Here is an 18,481-nt window from a genome sequence, read left to right as displayed (position 1 = left end):
CCCGGCGCCATGGCCGTGTCCGCCAGGAACCTGCGGATCAGCGACATCCAGGACCCCGGCTCCCTCTTCGAGCGCTACGGCACCGAGGAGATCCGGCAGGTGGAGCGGAGGGTCCGCGCTGAGATCGAGCAGAAGAAGGAGGAGCTGCGCCAGATGGTGGGCGAGAGGTACCGCGACCTGATCGAGGCGGCCGACACCATCACCGACATGAGGCTGTGCTCCGAGAAGGTGGTCAGCTCGGTGCGGGACATGTCCGAGTACTGCAGCCGAATCAAACCGTCCGCCGCTGGCAGAGCGGCTCCTCTCACTGCCAAGCGCAGCCAGGTGTGTGTGCCCGGCAGCCCGTGTCTTCACCGCAGGGAAACCCTCACACACGCCGAGTCCTCTGCCATTCCTCACTGCAACTTATTATTCTACTGAGTACATTCTGAGGGGCCACTTCCCCGTGCTGGAGAATCCGGAGTGTAGGCGGCCAAAAGCAAAATACTGCGGCTGCTGGAAATCTGGAATATAAACAACAAAAAAGGCTGGACTTGCTCACAGGGTCTGGCAGCTTTTGGGAACAGAGTCACTGTTTTGGCCCGTGTGACCGTCCATCTGGTAGAGAGGGGGAGGCACAGTCCTGGGATAAGGGTAAATAGTTTTGGACTGGGATGAGCAATTTCCTAAAATGGGGGTTGTGAATCTTTGGAACTCCCAATTCCACAGAGCTGTGGATTCTCAGTCGTTGAGCATTTTTAGATGCTAGGGGAGTTGAAGAATGTAGGAATAGGGTGGAGGTGAGGCAAAAAGATCATCCGTAATTTTATTAAAGGATGCACCAAACTCGAGGGGCAAGATGGCTTATTCTCTCCACCTTCATTCCACTGGTCTCTTCTGTGTGAATTCATTCGGGGCAATTTTGACTGTTGTCTATAGCAGTACTAAGTTCATAATCATATGCGTAGGGTATTACATATTTTTTGTCACTAGCTTTCGGAGCGCTGCCCCTTCCTCAGATGAATGAAGAGGTATGTGAAGAGAATGAAGAACATATCTCTTCATTCACCTGACGAAGGAGCAGCGCTCCGAAAGCTAGTGACATCAAAACAAACCTGTTGGACTTTAACCTGGTGTTGTAAGACTCTTACTGATCTCACCCCAGTCCAACGCCGGCATCTCCACATCATATTTTTTGTGTTCATCAATTTTCAGCTAACACATTTTCAATGTTTTATCAAAGAGACATTAGCAAACACCTGTCTCATCCAGAATTTACAATTTGTATCAATACAGTACTTGCTATACCATAGTTAAGTTATATGTTAAACAGCTCATGATATTTAACTGATCAAAAGAGCAGGACGCAGGATTAGTTGTACCGTCAGGGGAAGTAACTTGATTATGGACAAAGAGATTACTTTTTGGGGATGCTTTTGAAAGAAGGACAAGACATACTAATGCAAGTGGAGTTGAGGGAGAGAATTCTAGTTTATAGTATAAAGAATGCTGAAGTTGAGGCGGTGATAGACGACTGGGAATTAATGTGTGTTTAAATGCAGGCAGCAGTGTTTTAGGCGAGTTTGAGTTTATGTATAGTGATCCTCAGAGAATTGGCAAAGTTGATTGAGTGATGACCATAATAATGTGGATTTGAGGAGGTTGTGTTAGAGGAGGATTAGATAGGGTAGATTCAGAAAGAATGTTCCTGATGGTGGTGGGGTGGGAGGTTGGGGTCCAGAACTAGGGGTCATAATTTGAAGATAAGGAGTAAACCTTTTAGGACTGACGTGAGGAGAAATTTCTTCACCAAAGAGCGATGAATCTGTGGAATTCCCTACCACAAAAGTAGTTGAGGCCAAAATGTGGCATTTCTAAGAAGGAGTTCGATATAGCTCTTGGGGCTAAAGGGATATTGGGGGGGGGGGGGGAAGAGAGGCGGGATCAGGGTATTGAACTTGATGATCAGCTATGATCATAATGAATGGTGGAGCAGGCCTACAGGGCCGAATGGCTTCCTGCTTCTATTTTCTATGTGTGGGCAGAGACAGATGATATTTAAAGTGGCAAACGACATCTTGCTGACAGTGCGCGTAGTTGGATTTATAAAGCAACTTTTAATGTAGAAAAATCCAAGCGGTGTAATTATTTAAAAAATATTATACAGATAAGGAGCGATTATTAATTAATTATAATACATTCATTATAATAAAAGTGGTGAACAAATGCTTTGGCCAAGATTTGTGGAGGGAATTCAATGTGTTGCTTTGGTGGTTGAAGGCTTAGGCAACAGGGTGTAGGAAGGGGAAAGATTTATAAGGAGCTGGCATCAAAACAAATCTTGTAGGGCTGGGCAATGTTAAATATCAGGGGTGAGGACATGGAGAAATTTAATCACGAGGATAAGTATTTTAATTTTGTTTGAAATCCTGCAGGAAAGGGTACGGGCAGCATAGTTTTGGATGGGCTTAAGTTAATGTCAAGGTTGAAAACTTATAAATTGACAGAAACTTTGGAACAGTTGAGCCTGGAAGTAACAGATGCATAGATGAAAATTTTGGAATTGGAGCAGAAGTGGCTGGTATTATGGAGGTGATGTGCATAGTCTTTATGGTAGAGATTATGGTAGTGGTTGGAAGCTCGCTGCTGGGGGGGGTGGCTGTTGTTACTCAAGATTAAGAATGGCGATGGATCAAATTGCAAACGATAAGGACCTGGTAGACAACTGCCATTAGGGAATTGTCTTGCACTGCTATAGTATATGGTTTGAAGTTTCATTAGGTCATCAATATTGCATGGATTGAGCTCAATAATAATCCCAAAGGGAAGGATGGATTTAGGATCAAAGATGCATATTTTATGGGAAGAGCTGAGAAGGGTGGTATTGGTTTTGAAGTATTTAATTGGAGAACATTCTGGGCTATCTATGACTTGATGTGGGAAAAGGCAGCAGATAATTAATAGTGGTGTTATCTGGAAACTGACTACATCTTCATCAATAGAGTTTAGAGGGACAGCATATTGTTGAGGTTGGGGAGGGGAAGCCAGAGAAGACACCTTGGGCCATGAGAAGTAATCAGACTCCGATTTAAAGCAATTTCAGGAGATGTTTTGACAGGTCAGAGTAAAACCAAGCAAAAGTAAAAACAGCTTGTGATACACAGCAGATCAGTCAACTTCTAGGAAGGGAAAATGCAGGCTGTTATTATGACTTCAGCAGACTTAATCTTTAAACTATGTTACTGAAATATGAGCAACAGTAATGTAAATGAAAACAATGATTTTGTATTTCAGGTTCAGCAACAATCCCAGGAGAAATTCTACAGTATGGCAGCACAGATAAAGCTCCTTCTGAATATGCCAGAGAAAATTTGGAGTGCCTTAGAGTCATCACAATATCTCCATGCTACTCAGATGTATCTGCTGTGCTGTCACATTCATAGTATCCTCCAGTTGGATTCGTCGGGTTCCTATTACAGTCCTGTCCTGGCTCGCTTTCCCATCCTTGTTCGACAAGTAGCAGCAGCAGGTCATTTCAGGTTAGTCAGTGATGAATAAAAGTACCTATCATTGGCGGTCGCCTACATTTTCATTGTTTTAATATCAGTTTCAGAGGTTTGTGTAGCAGAGCTGCTGTGTTTTAAAATAATCTGTCACATGTTTCTACATCTTTCTAATTTTGTCTCTATACCTGTGAAATTGTCTCCCTTTGAAGATGATCATAGTTTTAATTCAGGTTTGTTAAACAACAGTAAATTGCAGTTGCTGTGGAATTAATCTTGGTTGTTAAAAAGCTTAGAAAATGTTTACAGATCTGTCAGTGACAAGTTTAAGCTTTCTCTTGGGGGAATGTCTTATTCCAACGGCAAAGAGAGTGGTAAATTTTGTGCTTGAACTTCATGGATCAAGAGGCAGAGTTTTGGACACAACACTAGTTGGGAAAAACTTCCACAAAACAGGAGACAAGATGGCAAGCTCCATTGCTCGACTTTAATTAATACAGTCGACTGAAGTCTGGCTCCGGCCCTTAACCCCTTGGCATTGTGAATATAAACTGAAGAACTATGGTATTATGACCTTGAAGGTGGCTTCCATTGTTAAGTAGTTAGTGAGTCACTGACTGGAAAGTAAGTTTTATTAAGAACTTACACCAGTTTTCAGTCATCATCAACTACTTTGCCTAATGGGATAGATCCGTAACTTTATTTAGAAATAAAGTCAGGCTGATCTGCAATGTCAGTTCAATGCTGGAGCATCTAACTTGGACGATTATAATTGAGACACCATGTCAAGAGTTAGATGTTTGTAACTGAGGAGAGGTGATTGTGCAATATATTACCATAATTCTCATCTGTACTGAGTAGCATTGAAAATACTTTGATTTTCCTGCAAAAGTGTATAATTCCACAATATACTTGCAATGTTTTGGTTGCTTATCTTTCAAACAATGGGTTAACCGCTCTCAAAGGTTGCATCATGCATCTGTGAAGCAGCAAGGGACATTTTTATTACTTTAAAGATGTTATATAATTCATCTCCCTGTTGGTTTTATTATTGGATTGGATTGGATTTGTTTATTGTCACGTGTACCGAGGTACAGTGAAAAGTATTTTTCTGCGAGCAGCTCAACAGATCATTAAATACATGAGAAGAAAAGGGAATAAAAGAAAATACATAATAGGGCAACACAACATATACAATGTAACTACATAAGCACTGGCATCGGATGAAGCATACAGGGTGTAGTGTTAATGAAATCAGTCCATAAGAGGTACACTGTGATGTGAGATCACTCATGCAATCCTGTATTGAAAAGTCAGCATCAAGTTAGGTTTCCCTGTCTCCTTGTTCACCTGAATTTTCCCATTCACAAAGGCATTATGTTGATTTACTGCAGAACTGGCAACTGAGGACAATCTGTCATTTGTTTGAGGGTGTAGTACTGTACAGCATTAGATAGTATCTAAGTATTCTGAACCTATGGTGCTTTCTATTGATTGGTTGAGTGCCAGCCAGTGGCAGCAATTTCCTGAACAAGACTATTCCATTTTTTTGCTCTGTATTACAGTCAAACATCATACTTGGCAACCAGTAAGGGGGGAGTGCACAGTCTCTCTAGCCCCACTACTCCACAAGTTGCACCATTAGTGTAAATGTTCAATTCATTCACTAAAATGGCCAATTATTTACCTTTGCTGCTGCTGGACCCAGAATAAAAGAGACTTTAATCAATCAGGCTTCTTTTCAAAAAACTCACAATAATAGATTTATTATGATACTAAACTTTTATTAAGAAAAAACACGTTCCAAAACTGGTTCGCATACAGTTTGTAATCCAGAAGTGCAGCGCTTTATCCTTTTTAAGATCCCAACGAAGATGCAAATGACAAGGCAAATTAGGTCTCTGCAGCGGTTGGCATAAGGGAATACTTAAAGTTAATAAAGGTCTTGACGTGGTTGATCTTTGTGTTCCCGCGTGTGAAGACAGTGTGCTAGCCATAGTAGTTTTTGTTAACTCTTGCATGTCTCAGTTCCGCTGGCTTTCAAATAAGGACAAGTTATTCTGAGAGAATTTCTGGCTGAAGGTGAACACCCAGTCTGGACTGCAGGCAGTACAGGGAGAGAGGAGCAGTTTCCTGTCAAGACAGGGTTTTTAAAAAAAAAAAACGTTCACCCTGTTTTTTCAGCTAACAGCTGTTTTTTTAAAAAAAATTGTAACTCAAAGAAACAAAATAACACGTTTCTCCCTTGCCATTTAGCTGAAGTCATGTGATTTCTGGGGGGGGTGGGGGGGTGGGGAGGGGGGGGGGGGTGGACAGAAGGTGGGAAGAAAGCAGTTTTCCCACAGACCAAAGTGAACTTGTAACCTTTTTTTAAAAAAAAAACCCTCGGGGAAGTGTCCAAATAACTCTATGTCCTTGTATTTTTTGACAAAAACAATTATTGGAGATATAGATTCCTAACAATACCTATGAGTAACTGCACCGATGTGAGTGAAATGATAGAATCCCTACAGTGCAAACTGAGGCAATTCAGCCCATCGAATCTGCATGACCCTCTGAAAGAGCACACTAACCTAGGCCCAATCCCCCACCCTATCCCTAGGGACAATTTAGCATATCCAATTTGCCTAACCTGCACATCTTTGGACTTTGGGAGGAAACCAGAGCACCCGGAGGAAATCCATGCAGCCATGGGAAGAATGTGTCGCCCAAGGTCAGAATCGAACCAGGGTCCCTGGGGCTGTGAGGCAGCAGTACTTGCCACTGTGCTGCCGATGCGCCAAATACTTTTGAGTGCTTTCAGGGGATTGGGATTTTGCATCTAAGTAGATGTTACTTTACAAAGAATGACTGGTTTATTTCTTTGTGCTTCCCACAAACTCAGAACTGATGAGAATTATCCATTTTGGTTGATGTGATCAAATTTATGGCTGGAATTTTAAAGTTGGGTGAAAACAAACTTCAAATATGATTGGTGAATAATTGTCAAGAAAACATTCCTTTCTTTGTCAAGACACTAGATCTAACAACCTTCAATGCGCTTACTTGCAATCCCCACATATTAAAAAAAAATTAACTCGTGCTTGGGATTTGAACTGTGTGTTTGTAGAAGTTGCTGTTGATGGGTATGGTTATATTCATTTCAGGACTATCAGAGGCTCTCTGAACAGAAAAGAATCACACAAAAGGCCATAAATAGAGCAATAATATAAACGTTCAACCTATGTACAGATATGATGCTGCTGACAGACAAGGCTGTCTGTTTCCGAAGCCAGATCATGGAATAGATTACATAGAGAATTTGTTCTTCTCTATATTAAAATTTATCAGGGCACAGGGTTCTTAAGATCAACACAAGTTTCCATTCCTACTGCCACAATTGAAAATCTTCCTTAGCTGATCTAGTTAGTGGGGTTATTTCTCTATCAACCAGAAATCCATGGTAGGATATTGAATAAAGTTCACTTGGGGTATACAATTCACTTAGTATTGGACATAAAGCTCTTTACCAGCCCCAAAACTAGTCTGACACACTACAGGACTGGGTGAAAAGTATATTCCCATCTTTAGTGCAACATTTTAGTAACTGCAAGTGTTTACACGGAAATTTACAATTTTGCAGTGATGTTGCGGTTCTGAATAAAAACATTAATTTCCTTTTGAATTAAAAAATACTGCCGCGCACAACTACTGCCTTTTGAATCAGTTGTAGTTAGTTTGAATTTGACATTCTCAGTCAGAGTGGTCACAAAGTTTGCTGGTACAAAGCAGCAGGAGACAGTTATGAACTCCTGATGGTGTTAAAGTGAAATGAGTTATATAAGGAAGCTGTAGTTTTATAGGACAGAAATGGAACTTGAAGCGGTTTAATTATTGGATGCAAAGTGCAAATATTCATGACTACAGTTTTATGATCAGAAATGAATACGCTATGAACAGGTTCTGCATTGCATTGCTTTTTAATCATACACCTCTGATACTTTGAAAAAATTAAAATGAAATGAAAATCGCTTGTCACAAGTAGGCTTCAAATGAAGTTACTGTGAAAAGCCCCGAGTTGCCACATTCCGGCACCTGTTCAGGGAGGCTGCTACGGGAATTGAACCGCTGGCCTGCCTTGCTCTGCTATAAAAGTCAGCTATTTAGCCCAGTGTGCTAAACCAGGGAATAGCTTAGTCTTGGTCTTGCTAAATCACCAAAAATAAAACCTCTGCTTTTTAGTGAGAGCTAGCATTAAATATCTGTGAAATTAAAGTTTAATTCTGTTCTGAAATGGGTAGAATACAGTTTCTAAGTCAATTTTATTTTCTAGGGCATCCATTTTACAAGAAAGTAAAACACTTTTGAAGGGCCGAGCAGTATCAGACCAAGCTATTGCAGAGGCTCTTTGTTCCATAATGCTCCTGGAAGACAGTTCGCCACGCCAAGCTCTTGCTGACTTCCTTCTAGCCAGGAAATCAGCAATTCAGCAGTTACTTAACCAACCTCATCATGGTGAGCACCAGACCTAGTCCTATTTCTGTAGAAAAAGGAGTTGTGCTTAAAACTGGCCTTTGGATAAATGAAAAAGGAAAACTATTTTTTGTAGCCAATTACTGAATTTGATCCTAATGGATTAAGAAGTCTCTTCTATCTTAATGGTACTTTTAAGGATTGCAAGGATTATTCACATTTTGAAGCTTGCAGAAATTAAATAGTGTTATGTTTTTAGGTGCTGGTATTAAGGCACAGGTATGTTCACTCGTTGAACTGTTAGCCACCACATTGTATCAGGCTCAAGCTGTGTTTTATACACCGACTGAAGGAAAAGTGCCAGATACAACACTAACCTGCAGCCTTCTCTTCACTACTTTGGCATCCATCACAAGTCAGTCTCCAGCAGGTATGTGTGGGTCTATCTTTGTCAGTTATTATTAAAATTGTAAACTTGTAAAATGCCTTCAAAATAATCCCAGAACTTTTTTTGTTTGCTCACTGACTGACAGCTGTTTAGCGATTGACATTAGAAGTGGATGACAAATGGAATAAACTTTGTCTGGGGTGTGGTAACTCAAATTGTTCTGTAGGGTCGCATATAGAATCATAGATTCTATATAATTTCCTCTTTTTGCAAATAGTACTTCTAGTAATGTAAAATTTTGTGAATATGCTTAGCTGTCTGCTCAAATAGTGAGAATGAACTTTCATTCCATGTTTTTGTGTCACATTGGGTAAAATTAGCCATACAGGCTAGGTTGGATCAGATTCTGAGCTGAATCAGTTGATTTTCTGGGGGGCGGAAATGGTGGATGTGAGGATGGGAGTGAGTTGTATAATTGGTTCAAGCTTCTGATCACACTAGTCAGTGATGCCAGTTGAAAAACTTGCATATTGATTACTGCTGGTTTTTGGCATGGTTGGATTCTGCTATTCAGCTTCCTGTGGTCCAGTTGTCTGGTTTTTGTCACCAAATTTACAAGAATGATTGTGTGCATGAGATACTAGAATTCGAGGGACATGAACAATCTTTGAAAGATATTTCAACCTGATTTTTGCACACCAGTCTACCAAGGTTGAAAAGTGGCATAACTTGGAGCTAATTGTTCCTGTTACACTGCAGAAAACACTGGTGTATAACAGTAGCGTTGGATCCTGTGTCTTGTCGAAAATCCAGTCATGTGAGAACTGTACCATTAAATCCAGTTACCTGAGGTAGAAGATCATCGCTTTCAGGCAAAGTTTGGTTTGGAAATATTACAGAGAATATTTGTTTGTATTCACAGGTAACTAAACACCTCATTTGTTTAACCTTTGCAGATAGAGGCATCTCAGTGTTAAAAGAAGAGATGAAATCTGAGACCTGGTTCAAATATTTACCACCTTCTATGGTGGATTTTCAGCCCCCTTTGAGGACTCTTGCTCATCCAATAAACCGTGATTACCTGAGAGACACTCTTCAGCAATGGATCAACATGTAAGCACGTGGATTTTATTTACACACTGATGAACATTGAAGAGCAGAAACCAGTGACATTAGAATAAAACACCATTAACTGCTAAAAGTACATTTTAATAGGAACTGTAAAGAGTGGATTTCTTTACTTTCAAGATTAAGCCCAATGAACAGTTTTTGCTGCCTCCTCCTTTCTTTTCCTCTCTTCCCCCCCCCCCCCCCCCTTTTTTTTGTGCTTGTCGCTGTTTACTCTGAGCCTCCAGCAATGCCTGGTTGTTTTTCAAAATTATTTAAAGATGTACAGATGTATTCGGGTGAAGTCCATATTGGGCTTTTTAAAACTGAAGAGCTGTCCATGGGTTTGTGTGTATACACAGCTGATTGAAAAGAAAAACTGAGACATACTTCAAGTGTGATGAACTACAGATTACACAATTGTTTAGTGTTCCCTCTATGATGCACTTGTGCTTGTGGTCATGCAGCAATCTGCAGTGTATCGCATATTGAAATAAACAGGCTGCCCTGTTCCTGAGGAGAAATTCCAGCATTATGTCAGTCATGAATTTTTTAAAGTGCAAGTTGCCCCTGGACAGAAAGTCATGTATAGAGGAATTTGTAGCCAATGCAAAGAAAATTTAGAGGAACATTATATTTGCAACAATTTATGTGAAAATTCCAAACACTGTTTTTGCTGGAGAAATCCAATTCTGCTACAGCTCATCAAAGTAAAACAATGTTTTTTTTTCTTATTTCTTCTGTTGATTAAGTTTTAACAAAAATAATAATGAATATCAGTACAGAAAATAGCTTAACATTATTGCAATAATTTGGAAAAGAGAAGTAGGAGGAAGGGAGAAAAAGATGGAAGAAAAACCCTCCCTTGCTCCAAAAAGATAACCTAATACGAAAATCAACAACACTCGTAGAACAGATATAGTTTCACATGATATAATATATACAACCTAATTGGGGCCAGCTGTATGAAATTAGAGAGCAGCTGTTCCTCAAAATAACCTCGGAAGGATTGCCAAGCTACATAAAATCCATCGGTGGAGCCTTTCACAGTGTACTTTATTTTCCCAAGTTTAAGATCCTGCAGAAGCTCACATATCTAATTAGTAAAACAGGGCACAGCAAACTGCTTCCAATTTAATAGAATAATGCGTTTAGCCAATAATATTGAAACTGAGAGTGTGCATCGGTCTGAACCTTTGTAAGAGGGATGCCAGCATTTGGTTCCATTCCAAAGAGTGCTGTAAGAGGAGAAGGTTCAATGTTACTAAAAATATGAGAGTGATGTAAAAATGTTTGTCTAAAACAAAGCCAATTTAGGACATAAGCAGTATATATGAGAGGTTGGAGCAGTATGGCATTTATCACAGGTACGAACCAAATTTGGATAAATCTCCAATAATTTAACATTGGATAAATGGATACGATGTAAGATTTTAAATTGTAGCAAGCCATGTCTTGCACATACAGGTGAGGGACGTACACTAGAGTAGAAGAGACTTCCAGTTATCTTCTGATAAGTCTGAATCAATACCTTGCTCCCAAAGAATTTTTGAGGTCGAAAGCGAAGGGCAATATAGTGAAAAAAATTAGAAATACAGGGTGCGATCTACCGGCTGCATTGCGCCTGAACGGGAGCATGACATGGCCAGTAGATGCTGTGGGCTTCCCAACAGCCGGCACGCCTGGCGAGATCTACCCAGATCTTGCGAGGCATCAGGATCCCACCCACAATGGGCGGGACCGTCTTGCACGCCAAAGTGGGCTTAACACCCACTTAGGCATGCTGACCTGGGATCTATTGGGCTTCTATCATCTACCGGCCTCCCCAGGAAGACGCCTGCCGGGTGTCGTTCGGTACTGGTCCACACCAACTTGGGCCAGGCGGGAACGGCACCCGGGGGGATTTCCTGGGTCTTTGGAGGCCCTTGAGTTGGCAGGGCAGTGGCCACCCTGCTTGAACATGGGAATGTTGGGCTGCCTGGGTGGCATTGCAAAGCTAGAAGGAGCAATGCCTGGCTGCCAAGGTGACACTGCCAAGGGTCAGGGCCTGAGAGGGGGTCCTTGCCCATCAAAGGAAGGAAATGGGGGTGTTTAAGGGGTGGGAGGTGCAGGGTCAGTAGGAAGTGGCCTCCAGAAGAAGAGTGGGGGATCCTAAAGGCGGTGTGGGTAGGCATGAAAATAAGAGGACCTCAGCAACTCCATGCGGGTGTCATCACTTTTGGGGGGGGGGGGTAGTAATGCCCATGTGTGCGGTTGCATCATTGCCCTTGGGTTTGCAGCAGCACGGTGCACAATGGCTAGCACTGCTGCCTCACAGCGCCAGGGTCCTCGGTCCAATTCTGGCCTTGGGTAACTGTCTGTAGAGTTTGTACGTTCTCCCTGTGTCTCTGGGTGCTCCGGTTTCCTCCCACAGTCCAAAGATCTATGGATTAGGTGGGTTGGACATGATAAAAGTGCCCCTTAGTGTCCAGGGATATGCGGGTTAAGTTATATGGTTATGGATGAGTGGACATGGGTAGAGTGTTCTTTCGAAGGGTCGGTGCAGACTCGATGAGCTGAATGGCCTCCTTCTGCACCGTAGGTATTCTATTCTATGACCCACATGCCCGCTTAGAGATCGGGGCACTGTTTCAAAATGGTAGCCCAATCTCTGAGGAGCTGGCCTGGCCAACGAGTTGAGCTCTTGACCGTGGAGAAACTCCTCAGTGCCCACAAAAGTGGCTAAGTGTGATTAGATTGCAGTGGGGAATTCTCCGACAGCCGGGGAGAAACTCCCAGCAAAACCCGCCACAAATGACACTTAGAAACCTTTCTGTTAGATCGCACCCATAATTTGGAAATTAACCCCCGAACAAAAGGATTTGGTTCTTGTATAACATCTAGTGGTGATTTAGGGGGCAATAAAGGAAATTAAGCATTTTTGTTTGCATTGGAAATTCTATGATTTGTGAGTAGCGAAAGAAGTGTGTGTGTGAGGCAGATCATATTTCCAAGAGAGTCAAAGAAACAAAAATATTTTCAATAGATACATTTTTTAGAATATGATCTGAATACAAACTGGCATTTATTTATGAAAATAAATCAGCATTTACTTAGTCTTACTTGATCACCACATGTGGTAGGCTACAGTTTACTCAAATGGAAAGCCCAAATGCTCCACCTTCCAACATCACCCTATGTTGCATCCTCTCGTCACATTAAGCCCATAATGTCTGACATAGAATATAAAGAAGACTGCCTTTTCTGCCAAGGCAGTGCATGCACAGTTGTACTGACGTGACCTGACGCGCGATGGGTTCCATTTGTTGGTGATGTTTGTGTACAGCATGCTTCTGATTTCCCTGTTTTCAGTGAAGCGACCGATTCTACTTGCAATCATTCAAATTTAACTAACCTTGGTCAAAAGTTCATACAATTCCCTCATGGGATTCCAATTTTCATTGACTCCCTACAGCAATGCAATAACAAGCTGCCATCGTGTGCATCATAAGAGGTTGACAAATGAAAAGCAAGCAAAGATAGAGTGCAGGACTATTTTCCCTTGTAAACTCATTTTCTTTCATGTTAAACGTGGTAATAAGATAATGTTGATAATATATGGTTATATAGGTGTCTGAAGCTGCTGACAATAGAAAAATGGACTATTCCACAACTGACTAAACTGTGGCACAATTGAATTGTGAAACAGTCATCTGAGGCCACATTATGAAGGTGTTCTTCCGTGGCCGTCAAGTGTGAAGTGGGTCTTGAACCCAGAGTTTCTGGCCCAGGGACAGAGGCTACCCACTATGCCAAATGGCCTCTCAATAGTAAATTACATGCTTGGCAGGTTCTTGGGATCTGCTTTATTAGGTAAGATCATTACTTTTCATTCATCACCAGAATTTCGGTGACATTGGCACTATATATGACTATAAATTCTTTAACGTATAAGGTGACAATGGAATTAGGAGGGATTTTAGAATTTTGTTCTACAGAGCCACCTAGAGTCAGGCATGTATTTGCAACACGATAGTCAATATGGCAAAACAGAATGGGGACTAAAAGTACAGTATAGCAATTTAAAAGTTAGATGTAGACAGAAATGAATAGCTAAAGATCATGCACACAGGAAGTTAAATTTGTTACAGTAAAGTGTGCATCCTATACTGTTAGCAATATTTAGATTTAGTACAATAATTTAATTTTTTAATCCTGATTTAGCCTTTAACTTTTTTTTAAAGGTGTAAGGATGACATAAAGATGGGAATTGGAAACTTGTTGATCTACGTGAAAAGTCTGAAAGGTCTTGCTGGAATTCGCGATGCAGTGTGGGAACTCCTAACGAGTGAATCAATAAGTCAGAACTGGGAAACTGTGTGCTGCCGATTATTGGAGAAACCTTTCTCCTTCTGGGAGGACTTCCTCCAACAGCTCTTCCTTGACAGATTGCAGGTAGATACATCAAGCTTTATCCTAATAAATGCAAACGACTTTTGTGTTTTTTGGCGGTTTTGGTTCTTTCTCAAACTGGTTGTTAACCTGCAGCTGGTGCTTTCTGAAATTTTCAGTTCTTTAGCACCTCAGTTTCGTTGTCCAAATCACTAATGTGTTCTGCATATTAATACTGTTAATCTATTCTTTATCTGTGGATTTAGGAAAGGTAATGATCCATTCCCTCTAAGGTCTCTATAATAGCCATAAAAGATGGGGGTTCAAAGGTTAAAGTCAAGAGAATGGGTTTACATTTTATCATTTCTAAAATGTTTGAAAAATCAAGCTGAGAAATATGTTTTATTTACCTCTTGTAATTCCAGCAATCTAGCATTACACATTGAGACATTGAGCATCTGATTCATCGGAAAACTTGCCATATGTTGTGAAGTTACTGAGCAAACCTATTTATTGTTCAAGATTATTAGATGGATCATCAATTTCAGCCCGAATCACTGATGTCACTTTATTGGGCTGCTCCAGATTGTGTGCAGTCTTGGTGTCATATTTGAGATTTAGTTGAGCTTCTGATCTTAAACCCTCTTTCTCGGCGAGAACATCTGCTTCCACATCTGTAACATTTAGTGTTTCTACCTCTTTAACTCATCTGCTGCTGAAATTCTCACCCATTCCACCGTGACTTCCCATCTCAACTATTCTAATGTTTTCCCAACTGACCTATCTCTTCCCCGCCGCACTTTCTATCAACTTGAACTCATCCTTAACCTCTTCAACCTCCTCCCATCCGTTAAGATCACTTGTAAAACCTACATCTTTGACCAAGCTTTTGAATGAAATGAAATGAAAATCGCTTATTGTCACAAGTAGGCTTCAAATGAAGTTACTGTGAAAAGCCCCTAGTCGCCACATTCCGGCGCCTGTTTGGGGAGGCTGGAACGGGAATTGAACTGTGCTGCTGGCCTGCAGCGATTTAGCCCTGTGCTAAACAGCCCCGGTCACTGCTGCAACATCTCCTTTGTTGGCACGATGTTCATTTTATCGTTTAGGATTTGTAAGGAGCTGTGTGAAGTTAACCTGTTAAAAGTGTTGTAGTTGTTTACTGGTGCAGAACTATGTTGTCAAAGATTTTTGTCTTGCACTCATTAGGACAAAGTCACAACAATACCAAATTTCAAAGATACAAGAAATTTATACTGCATGAGTAAAGAGTTGGCTAGTGGATACTGATTGGTTGAGGTGTTGCCATGGAGAATGAACCAGGGAACCATTATCCCCAAGATTTCTAAATTGGAACCACGCAAGTCAGCTCTGATCGAGGCGTTGCCAGAGGTAATGTACCAGAGGATACCTTTTGTTCAGTTGAAAAAGGCGCAATGCCTGGACATGTTCTTTCTGTTTGCAGAGGACAGGGCCCGGAATATAAATACATGTAGCTTCTAGCAGGCGTACGTGAGCCACATTGTGAGGGCAACTGACAATCTTAAATTGGTTGTTAGTGTAATTCTTAGCACACTTGCCATTATTGTCCTATCGCAGAATTAAACTAACAACCAATTTAAGATACAGTTGAACTCCTAATGTGGCCATGCTTGCTAGAATCTACACATTCATTCACAGGACCTTGACCGTCCTCTTGCAAACAAAAAGAACATGTCCAGGCATTGCTCCGTTATCAACTAAACAAAGGCTTGGAGTACAACTTTCCTCTGGTGCATTCCCCATGGCAACACCTTGACCAATTGAAATCCATACACCAACTAACCTACATCTTTTACCTATGTAGTATAAATTTCTTGTTCCCCGTTGAAATTTGGCATTCTTGTGATTTCTGTCCTGATAGGTGTAAAATGAAAAGCTTCAACAGCATGCATCTTTTTTCAGCAATAAAGGTATCTGAGAAAAAAAAATCAAGGAATTTTCTATCTTATTCTATGATTACATTAAAACTTTATAAAATATCAACAACATTTTTATCATGGGTTGTAATTGGGGACCTTGGTCCTATTAGACATATTCAATAAAAGCCCTTTTGTTTTGTAGGCATTGACAAAAGAAGGTTTAGAATCCATCTCCAACAATTCCAAACAGCTCTTGGTTTCGGCTCTGCAGGAACTTCAGGTCAAGAACTCCAACGCTGCCCCCAACAAACCTGTTGAATTTGAGTACAATGTTGCTGCATTTCTTTGGTCAGAGAGCAGCAATGATCTTTTAACAGACACTGCCTGGGTCAGCGTAACAAATCGTAGCCAGTTTGTCAAGAGTGGACTCTCTATGAAGGCCCAGGCTCTTACACTTTGTGTTCAAAGTTTCTGTTCTGCACTTGACTCCAAATTAAAAGCTAAATTGGATGATTTAGTTACATACCTTCCACCAGATTCGTCCACAGTTAAAGACAGTTTAAATGACCACTCATCCTCACAACTACAGAGTTCAGCATTTGATAGGTACGCTGATACAGCTAAGGTTGAAGAAATGCTAAGGACACATTGCCTTTCTTGTGTACAGTACATCCTGGACTGTGTGAAAGCAGAGCTTAAAATGGCAGAAGAGAGACTACAAAATTGCACATACTCTCCCAATGATTGCAATCTCAATGCTGTCCTTTTCATGGCACGGTTATGCCAATCTATCGGTGAACTCTGCCCTCATCTAAAGCAGTGTATTTTGGGTAAATCGAGTAGTAATGACCAGCTTGTACGTGAGCCCCGTCCTGTCAAGAAGCTGGGTAAAGGGAAGCTGCAAGAAGTGAAGCCAACACAAGCTAAGTGGCAGGAAGTAAAGGATCAGCTGTTGCAACAGAGCACGAGTGCTTATAGGATTTGGAATGTTACCATATCAAAGGTCAGTGACTAATACACCCGATGTTTGCTTATAAATAGTGTTTTTTGACAATGCTTTCATACTAATGAATTGTTCTATGAATTCAGATTTTCATCCTTTTGCTTAAAAAGATAACCAAAGTTTAGAAAGACCGGAGCAGAACAAAATTTAAGAGCAATGTGATTGATTTTATTTTTCCCCTTCTGGAAAATATGTTTGTTCTTGAGTGTACTCCGCTCTCCTCCAGTACTAGGATTCTCCCTTCTAATTCCAGTTCAGTCTTGTACTGCTGATTTATAATCTCATAGCCCTGTATGTCCTTCTGGGTATCTCCAATTTTAGATTGGTTTTAGGAGCCAGAATTGAAGATTGGAAGGAAGGGCTTGTTGCATTTTTTCAGAAAAGGAGGTTTCTATCTGTTGCTTGACTTCTCTGGGGCTGCAGTGTTCTGATCATAATGTTTCCTTTTACCTTCAGACCAGGCTTTTGTTACTGATTTAAAATCAAATACACCCCAGCAAATAGATAGAGTGGAAGGAGAGGCTGGTGGTTGACAATCAAATGTTGGAGAGCTGGAAGAACGGATTTGCAAATAATTAGCTTTCTTATTATAAATAGTCCTATTGGATTTATGACTGTGTAAATCTCAGTCACAGACATACACCGTCTGATTTAATATCATATTTTAACCATATATAATAGTTTTTTGTTCAGTTGGGTCAATCCCAGTTGTACCTAAGCCACTGTATTTGTTATCGCATCCTAATAGGACCGACTGGTGATTCTTGGCTAGAGTTTGCCTGGAATATTTTTTCACAGCAAAAAGTGCATTTTATAGCCCATCATACAAATCTGCTGATGGTTTAACTGCTAATACAAGTGGTGGATCTGTAATAGAAACATGATGATTTTATTTGCCGCTGACTCCATAAGACCTTTAGCCTGGACAGCATTATAAATCAATAGCAAAAATTCACGAGTTCCCGATGGAGAGCTCCCAGTGATTGCCAAAGCTGTTGGAAGAATGTTCTTCAAATTTAAGCCAAACCACTGGTCTAGTCACTCCTCATTGCTGAGAGTTCCCAGTACAGTTGAATGTCACTTAGAGAGAGAGAAGGAAGAAGGTTTCAGCCACATGGTGTCACTACACCTTGTGGTCAATTCCAGCCCACTTTGACCTTGGGTCGCAACACAGGTGAAATTAAAGTCACTTAAATATCTGATGTCTTTAGTTTGATCCCGGATGTGCAGCCACCAGGTTTGTAAATTTTAACACAAATAATCTTTTATTATTTAATAGTAATTCGTATTAAGTAGGCAACAATACAACTGGTTAACTATTATCTAATTACCAACCCTCCCCCTTTCTTTAAAAAAAATTAATTTAGAGTACCCAATTCATTTTTACAATTATGGGGCAATTTAGCATGGCCAATCCACCTAGCCTGCACATCTTTGGGTTGTGGGAGTAAAAACCACGCAAACACAGGGAGAATGTGCAAACTCCACTCAGACAAGTGACCCAGAGTCGGGATAGAACCTGGAACCTCGGCGCGTGAGGCTTCAGGGCTAACCCACTGCTGCCCTCCCTCCCCCTTTCTAACTCGTCCCACTCTATTTCACATACACAGACAGACAACATAGAAGGAAAGGGTGGTGGAGAGAGAAGAAAATAATGATTTAAAAATAAATGATGAGGAACTTTGAGTTCAGATGGATATCTTCCAGTTAGGGTCTTTCTCCAGTTTAGGCCTCCAGTTGGGTGTTATCTTTTCCTTCAGCTTGTAATGGTCTTTAC

General features: G+C 40.9%; 1 protein-coding gene across 2 annotated transcripts in view; it reads left to right on the top strand.

The window, feature by feature from the left end:
- The window catches only part of cog1 (component of oligomeric golgi complex 1), a 54,566-nt gene that overhangs the window by 655 nt on the left and 35,430 nt on the right, over nt 1-18,481 (top strand). Inside the window, exons 1-7 of one of the 2 annotated variants that reach the window (XM_072483563.1) lie at nt 10-324; nt 3,274-3,518; nt 7,795-7,976; nt 8,194-8,364; nt 9,279-9,435; nt 13,653-13,863; nt 15,904-16,704. In XM_072483563.1, the coding sequence (XP_072339664.1) occupies nt 10-324; nt 3,274-3,518; nt 7,795-7,976; nt 8,194-8,364; nt 9,279-9,435; nt 13,653-13,863; nt 15,904-16,704 (2,082 nt within the window). Of the gene's footprint in view, nt 1-9; nt 325-3,273; nt 3,519-7,794; nt 7,977-8,193; nt 8,365-9,278; nt 9,436-13,652; nt 13,864-15,903; nt 16,705-18,481 lie in introns of those variants that run through there. The other variant, XM_072483564.1, reaches the window with a different exon arrangement.

Source organism: Scyliorhinus torazame, chromosome 18, assembly GCF_047496885.1.
Source record: "Scyliorhinus torazame isolate Kashiwa2021f chromosome 18, sScyTor2.1, whole genome shotgun sequence".
Lineage (NCBI taxonomy): Eukaryota > Metazoa > Chordata > Chondrichthyes > Carcharhiniformes > Scyliorhinidae > Scyliorhinus > Scyliorhinus torazame.
Note: the sequence above shows the minus strand (reverse complement) of the source record. Positions and strands in the feature narration are given on the sequence as shown.